At 47.2% G+C, this 7,963-nt stretch overlaps 2 protein-coding genes across 2 annotated transcripts; both read left to right on the top strand.

Moving 5' to 3' along the window:
- The first annotated feature begins 2,832 nt into the window (after positions 1–2,832).
- On the top strand, positions 2,833–3,591 carry LOC147974982 (uncharacterized). Its single transcript, XM_087520225.1, has one exon. It carries the CDS (start codon positions 2,833–2,835, stop codon positions 3,589–3,591), a length of 759 nt encoding a protein of 252 aa, XP_087376351.1.
- A 1,927-nt stretch (positions 3,592–5,518) lies between these two features.
- LOC125553627 (peroxidase 43) lies at positions 5,519–7,286 on the top strand. The gene is made up of 4 exons (XM_048717387.2): positions 5,519–5,820; positions 5,920–6,105; positions 6,194–6,356; positions 6,457–7,286. Exons 1-4 carry the CDS (start codon positions 5,608–5,610, stop codon positions 6,882–6,884), a joined length of 990 nt encoding a protein of 329 aa, XP_048573344.1. The 5' UTR covers positions 5,519–5,607; the 3' UTR covers positions 6,885–7,286.
- The last annotated feature ends 677 nt before the right edge of the window (positions 7,287–7,963 follow it).

Below are 7,963 nucleotides of genomic sequence, written 5' to 3'. Positions count from 1 at the left end.
GAATCTATGGTTGAAACTTTAGGTGATCTAGAATGTACTTTCATCTTCACGACTTCACCCTACATTACAAAGAATATTCTTGGAATTAAAATTTATGTAAGAGGATTACAAGAAAAAAATATATTTTTGGTACCATTACAAGCTTGAATTTAATTACTGACAAATGGGCTCCACATCTGACATGAAAGTTTTTTTTTTCTCGAATACGCACAAGCATGCGTATCATTCATTATAGAAGGAGGGGGAAAGACTCCCCAAAGTCATATTTACATGAAGTATATACATGTCGGTTTTACCGACACTACCAAACCCAACCCTTTATACTCTAATTCTCGCCCTCCCACCTTGCTACCTTTCCATCTACCGGTACTCTATCGTCTCCACCCTTAAGTAATCCCGCCTTATCCCATAGCCAGGGCCGGCCCTAGGGGGGGGGGCAGGGGGGCGGCCGCCCCGGGCCCCCACAAGGTAGGGGCCCCCACCCAGGTATGTACTAGGTATATACGTATAGCAGGCTGTAGGCCCATGTCAAACAAAATAGTCAAAGCCTTTCACGCGCACGCACAGGCTTGCAAGAGATACGAGCAGTAGCGGCAGGATTAGCGACATGCGCGGCTTGATTAGCGATTGCTTTCCTTCGTCCTCCACGTGAAAAAAAAGACAACAATATGCGGCAGGATACTCGACAGTTCGACCCATCTCATCACGCAGGCTCCCAGCCCTAGGCTGCCACCCGCCCTCGCCGACATGGCGACACCGCGAGTCCGCGACACGCCGTACTGCAGGTCTGCCCACTGCCATCTGGCTCTTGCTGATTTCTAATTCTCTTCTCCTAATTTCCTTCCTAATCCAGTTCACAGCTGATTCCAATTCAGGGGGCCCTCACGCTTGGTCAATTGCTCATTGCTCTCCGAGTCTAGGCGCTGCAAATAGCACACGGACTGACGCTGAACCAGGTATATTATATTTGCGTTTGGCCGTTTCCTTGATGCGTATGTGGTACTGTTGAATAATTGATGCAAAAATTACTTTTTCAGGATTGTGTGTTAGCATGCCTCCGAGAAACAGGACATATGCATTGGGTAGTAAAAAAAGGAAAAAGAAGAAGGCCGTAGATAAATTGGTACAATCACAGCGTGGGCATCTGCACTTATATTACAAGAGTACTTCCACTACTTCGATAAACCCAGGTGATGAATTGGTGATAGTTGCCATAGAGGAAGAGCAACAAACTAATGTGAATTTAGAATCCGATCAGCAAGAACAAAATGTCGAAACCAACATTGACGACGGCAATGTAAGTGGCTCTGAGAATGTAGGTAATTCGTCGGATGCACAAGAACAATCTCCTAGTGTTGATGAACCAGTCTATACTCCTGATATTTATGATCCAAGAAATTGGGATAATCTTGACAATAAAGCAAGAGATGTATTAGTTGAGAAAGGGCCAATGAGAGAGGAAGAGGATAAAATGGAATACCGTGTAGATGATGCAGGAAGACATTTTTCCTATGCTCACTATCATAGGAAATTAAGCAATGGAGAGAAACATGATAGAAAATGGCTAGTTTATTCAGAAGGTGTTGACAAAGTTTTTTGCTTTTGTTGTAAGATCTTCAAGTCTAGCAGTAGCAGGAGTCAGAGTTCCTTAGCACATGATGGATTAGATCATTGGAGGCACATTAGTGAGAAGCTTAAAGAACATGAAAGTAGTGTTGATCATATTAATAACATGAACAAGTGGAATGAATTAAGGATTAGACTACGGAAAGAGGAAACTATTGACAAGGACTTGCAGCATCAAATAACAAAGGAGAAAGAACGTGTCAGGCAAGTTTTGTTAAGAATAATAGCCATTGTGAAATATCTTGGTAAACGCAACTTGGCTTTTCGCGGAAACAGTGAGCAACTTTACAAGGATGATAATGGTAATTTCTTAGCATGTGTTGAGATGATTGCAGAATTTGATTTAGTAATGCAAGACCACCTTAGACGTATCCAGAACAAAGAAATTCATTACCATTATCTCAGTCATAAAATTCAGAACGAGTTGATATCTCTTTTGGCTGCTGACATCACATGTTCTATTATAAAGGTTGTTAAAGAGGCCAAGTATTTCTCTGTTATCCTAGATTGTACCCCTGATGTTAGTCATCAAGAACAAATGACTTTTTTAGTTCGTTGTGTTAATTTGTCGGATGGGAAAATAAAAATTGAGGAGTACTTTCTAGGGTTCTTGAAGGTGGATGACACTTCTGGCTTAGAGATTTTTAAAGTACTTCTTGAATCTATGGAGACTTTTGGCTTAAATATTAATGATATAAGGGGTCAAGGATATGACAATGGTTCTAACATGAAAGGAAAATACCGAGGGGTACAATCTAGGTTACTTGATGTGAATCCAAGAGCATTATACATGCCATGTGCTTGTCATAGTCTCAACCTCACTCTCTGTGATATGGCAAAAACATGTGAGAAAGCTGTTTCATTTTTTGGAATTGTTCAGCGCATATATATATATTATTTGCTGGTTCTACGAAAAGGTGGAATGTTTTTCTTAAACATGTTCCTAGTTTGACTATGAAATCATTGTCCAACACTCGCTAGGAGAGTCGAATCAAAAGTGTTACAGCAATAAGATATCAAGCCATTGAGTTAAGGTCAGCTTTGTCTGAGTTACGTGATGCTTCTGACACTGAACCTAAGGATAAAAGCGACGCAAAAAATTTATTTGATGCACTTGGTCGCTTTGAGTTTCTAGTTGGTATGATTATCTGGCATGATATTCTGTTTGCTGTAAATAAAGTTAGCAAGATGCTGCAATCGTCAACCATGTGTATTGACTCTGCTTTGAAGCAAATAAAAGGTATAACAGAATATTTTGGGAAGTACAGAGATGATGGGTTCTCTTCAAGTGTGACCATCGCCAAAGGTATTGCGACTCAAATGGGAATTGATCCCGTGTTTCCAATGAAACGTCGTGGTAAGAGGAAGAGACAGTTTGGTGAAAGTGATTGTCAAGAAGAAATTCTAGAAGCTGAGAAGGCTTTTCGTGTTAAATATTTTTTTGTTTTGGTTGATATGGCGGTCACTTCTTTGAAGGATAGATTTAAAGAACTAATGGTGTTCAAAGATATCTTTGGATTTTTATTGAGCTCGGGCACTCTGAAGTCATTAAGTGATAATGAACTTGAAGAGTGTTGCACAAAATTTGCTGAAACATTCTCTCTTGATGGTTCATCTGATGTAGAGGTATATGATTTTATTTCTGAATTGAAGATTATGAGATTCACTTTGCCAAATGGCGTAATGTCTGCCATGGAGATTTTTGGGCATGTTAGAGAAGTTGATTGTTATCCGAATATCTCCATTGCTTATCGCATCTTATTTACTGTGCCTGTGACGGTCGCATCGGCCGAGAGAAGCTTTTCAAAGCTGAAATTGTTGAAGAATTATTTGAGGTCAACTATGACTCAAGAGAGGTTAAATGGTTTGGCTACATTATGCATCGAGAAGAAATTATTGGATGAGATTGACATCGACCCCATCATAAGCGACTTTGCATTGAGGAATGTTAGAAGAAATTTTTAAGGTATTATGTATTTTTTTATACGCATACAGATTTTGGATTTAAGTGTCACTGATTATATATATATATATATATATGTATGTATGTGTGTTTTTAGACAAATATATATATGCACACATATATTACAATGGCTCGTATATTAGGGGCCCCCAATTTTAAGTTCGCCCCGGGCCCCCGAAATCTCAGGACCGGCCCTGCCCATAGCCGGGCCTCTTCCATAATCGTCTGCCTCACTCTCGAAAGGGAAAGTGTTGCTCCGCTGAACACAACGTCATTCATGTGCTTCCAAATCGACCACATTAGCAATAGGCACTTTGCTCATGTTGCTCTCCTGTTCTGCCCAACCGAATCTTGCCTGATGCACCACTCACGTAACTCCTCGCCTACCGGTGGCTCCAAACTCGGTATGCCTGTGATTGCTCCCAGCCAATGCCAAATTTGCCTCGCAAACACACAACCCAGAAGGAGGTGTTGGATGGTTTCCTCCTCCTGGCTGCACAAAGGGCATGAGTGTTGATGGGGTAGTCCACGCCTGGCCAACCGATCAGAGGTCCAATATCTGTTCTTGAGGGCAAGCCATGAGAAGAAACGACAGCGAAGCGGAGCCCTGGAGTCCCACGTGAACTCAGCCTCTGGAGAAACTTCCATACCCAAAAACCTCGCTGCATAGGCCGAACGCGCCGAAAATCGACCGTTGCTCTCCCAACTCCAACGCATTGTGTCCTCTACATTCTTCAAGAGCTGCGTGTCCACCACTCTCGACCAGAGCCTCATGAATTGAAGTAAAGCTTCCGCCGACAGTTCTGTTCTAATGCTTGCTACCCAGCTGTTATTGTTGAGGGCCTCCGAGACCCTCATCGACATGAAAGATTTTACGGGATCTATTCTGTCTATACACATGTCATATTGTAAAAATATGTAAAAATATTTTGAGCTATACTGTAAATTGATTTTGCGGTACGAGATTATAGTTAAGGATCTGCTAGAGTTGCTCTGAAGTCTATGAACATGACTACTAGGTGGGTTCAGCTCTAACCGAAAAAACAGTCCATTCCGGCCCTATGCATGCCTGGACAACGAACATGGTTTCCAAACCCATGATGCAAAGCGTCTCCCTGCACGTAATTGCTCTGTCATAAAGTCCAGAAACCCCAAAACCAGGGGAGAACTCGCACACTTTCGTAGTTGAGGGCTTGAGGCGGCAATCCGGCTGCGACCATCTCATGGCATGCATGCAAAGCTGCCATGCCGCAGCAGCAAATCTCTACTCGCTCGCTGCCGCATGCCCTTTTGCCGTGACAACTGGGCCATAAATCGTGGCACGCTGGAGCCGCGCGCATCAATACCGGCCGGTGGCCCGCGCACATGGACGCATGGCCGGCCAGGCTCACCATGGTCCAGGAGAAACTTCTCTCCCCGGCTATTCCCGGAACCGTGCATGGCATTCATGGCCGTGTCCCCGCAAAGATTGAATTGGGAGATCAACTTCTGGGGCTAGGTGGTAGATTCATCAGCTTCGCCGTACTCGACATTTTCTTTCACGTTATAAATCCGAAAGGACGCATGAAGAATCTATCTATGCGACGCATTTCGATCCGATCTCCCACCAGAATCCTCCTCGTAAAATCCTCACTTAGGCTTTCGTGCATGTCTTCAGTAGTACTGCAGTAAATACTGGTCTACGTTGTTGTTCGTGAAATTACGTATTGCTACCTGACACCTGTACTCCAAATATGACAAACTTTCACCTCGGCAAGACCCTCCTACAGCCAAGAGTTCATGCTGCTGCTGCTGCTTCAGTATGCGGTTTTGTACCACTAAATGCTTGGCACCTACTCTTTGCGGTGAGGTCAAATCATCCATGTGTTGGCTGGCCTACGGTTCTACTTCTCCACCGGACGAGAGCTTATAAAACCCCATTAACGCAGCGCAGAGGACCTTGATCCTAGCTCTCTCCTCAGGCCTTTTCTTTCTCTCTCTCTCTCGCGAGCTCCTCGCTCTCTAGATTCTTTTCTAGGATGGGTACTGCCAGCGGTGCCGTGGCCCTGCTGCTGGTGGTGCTAGGAGCCAGCGTCTCCAGCTCCAGTGGGCAGCTGCAGGTGGGGTTCTACTCCAAGTCGTGCCCCAGCGCCGAGTCCACCGTCGCGTCCGTCGTCCGGGGAACCGCCGCCGCCGACTCCACCATCCTCCCCGCCCTCCTCCGGCTCCAGTTCCACGACTGCTTCGTCAGGGTACGCGCGCGCGCTCTCCCTCGGCAGTTCGTCGGGGTAAAGTAATTTGTACCGTGTTGACGTAATGACGTGGGAATTCTCTGTGACGCCTTCTCTCAGGGGTGCGACGCGTCGGTGCTGATCAAGGGCGGGAACAACAACGCGGAGGTGGACAACAACAAGCACCAGGGGCTCCGCGGGATGGACGTCATCGAAAACGCCAAGGCGCAGCTCGAGTCCGAGTGCCCCGGCGTCGTCTCGTGCGCCGACATCGTCGTCCTCGCCGCGCGCGACGCCGTCGCATTCGTGAGTAACATCCTCGCGCGCGCTGCGCATATCGGCATATGCATTTGCATGCGTGGAAAGCGGGAACTGATCGTTTTCGTTGGTGCAGACCGGCGGGCCGTCGTTCGACGTGCCGACGGGGCGCCGCGACGGGAAGGTGTCCAACGTGCGGGACGGCGACGTGCTGCCGGACGTGCGCGACTCCGCCCAGGTGCTCCGCTCCAAGTTCCGCGCCAGCGGCCTCGACGACAAGGACCTCGTCCTCCTCAGCTGTAAGCAAGCAAACCAACCCACCTCTTTCCTTGCGTTCCCTCGATCGATCATGGAGGACCCATGTCCCTACCTAACCCGTCGACGGCCGCATGCACGCAGCGGCGCACACGGTGGGCACAACGGCGTGCTTCTTCATCCAGGACCGGCTCTACAAGTTCCCGCTCCCGGGCGGCGGGCTCGGGTCAGATCCGTCGATCCCGGACGGCTTCCTGTCGGAGCTCAAGTCCCGGTGCGCGCCGGGGGACTCCAACTCGCGCGTCTCCCTGGACCGCGGCAGCGAGCGCGTGTTCGACACCTCCATCCTCCGCAACATCCGCAACGGCTTCGCGGTGATCGCCTCCGACGCCGCGCTCTACAACGACACCAGCACCGTCGACGTGGTGGACTCCTACTCGGGCCTCCTCAGCACCATCTTCGGGCCCTACTTCCGGCAGGACTTCGCGGACTCCATGGTGAAGATGGGCAGCATCGGCGTGCTCACCGGCGCCAGCGGGGAGGTCAGGAAGGTCTGCTCCAAGTTCAACTGAGAGAGACCCATCCATGGATCCAGATTCCATTCATTGCGCTGCCGGCCGGAGTACTGGTACTGGTTGGCTAGCTGGAGATGAAAAGCACTAGCTAGCCCATGCGGACATGCATCTCGTGGGTGCATGGCCCGGTCTCGTGGCGCTTTCATGGCTTTTCTTCTTCTTCAATTTATTGTGTACATGTTATTGAAAAGAGAGAGGGGAAATTTAGTGGATTCATGTGATTCTGGCGCCAAGGTCTAGTACGTACGGCCAAGGATCTGTGCAGTTTTCTCTTTTGCAGCGGCTGGAAGCGAGATTAAATTCATATAGCTAGGGTATATATAAGATGTGCTTCTGTATGCTTGTATGTACACTACACACACCATATGTGCAATTAAGTGGAGGTGTAATTTATGGTCTTGTCTTGGGTGTTGGGGTAATTATCTGTGCCAACAGCAATTGGAAAGAAGTGTCAAATGTTGCAAAAACAAAATCTTCTTCTGGCATATAGGAGTACTACGTACAATCTTTGTACCACAGTCAAGTGTCGAGGCCGTAGCAGAGATTGTCGTCGTTGCACCATGATATATTGATAGCTCTAGACGACGCGCGAGATAAAAAAAAAATCAGCCACTCAGGGACCTGGGGATTGTCGAGGACCAAATCTCGTTGAAAGAGCTCCCAAGGAAATCTTTACTTTCAGGAGGTGCATGGAACTGTAAGGAAGACCTCAGTTAATGCGTTTCTCCTGGGTTTACCAAATTGGCCTAGCTCCTGCTAAGTCACCGCGAAGAAAGAAAACTCCTGTGCATATTCATGTGGTAGAATCCAAGCTGCGGGTGCTAAATGTGTCAGATGGAGGATGCAAATGGGTGGCTGAAACACATCATTGAGTAAAAGTGTACTGCCCTGTTGAATGTTGATGGAACGGCCTTTGCTTCTATGCTCTGTTCGGGTAGTTGGCGGAGTAGGAAGTAGGCAGTGTTAGCTGGGTTTGTCTTTATTGGGGACGAGAACTTTTTTTCGCATTGAGTAGCTGCAAATTTAGAGCTAGTATTGCATCAATTGGCCTGTCCCTTAACACTGCAAGTTGTTTT

This window comes from Triticum urartu, chromosome 4A (genome assembly GCF_056163025.1).
Source record: "Triticum urartu cultivar PI428250 chromosome 4A, HENAU_Tu73, whole genome shotgun sequence".
Taxonomy (NCBI): Eukaryota; Viridiplantae; Streptophyta; class Magnoliopsida; order Poales; family Poaceae; genus Triticum; species Triticum urartu.
The sequence above is the reverse complement of the archived record's forward strand: the minus strand, read 5'-3'. Positions and strand labels throughout refer to the sequence as shown.

Coding starts and splice junctions, on each gene's coding strand:
- LOC147974982 (XM_087520225.1), top strand. CDS start 2,833: ATGTGTATTGACTCTGCTTTGAAGCAAATAAAAGGTATAACAGAATAT.
- LOC125553627 (XM_048717387.2), top strand. CDS start 5,608: ATGGGTACTGCCAGCGGTGCCGTGGCCCTGCTGCTGGTGGTGCTAGGA. Junction 5,821..5,919: donor TCCACGACTGCTTCGTCAGG/GTACGCGCGCGC, acceptor GCCTTCTCTCAG/GGGTGCGACGCGTCGGTGCT. Junction 6,357..6,456: donor GGACCTCGTCCTCCTCAGCT/GTAAGCAAGCAA, acceptor GCATGCACGCAG/CGGCGCACACGGTGGGCACA.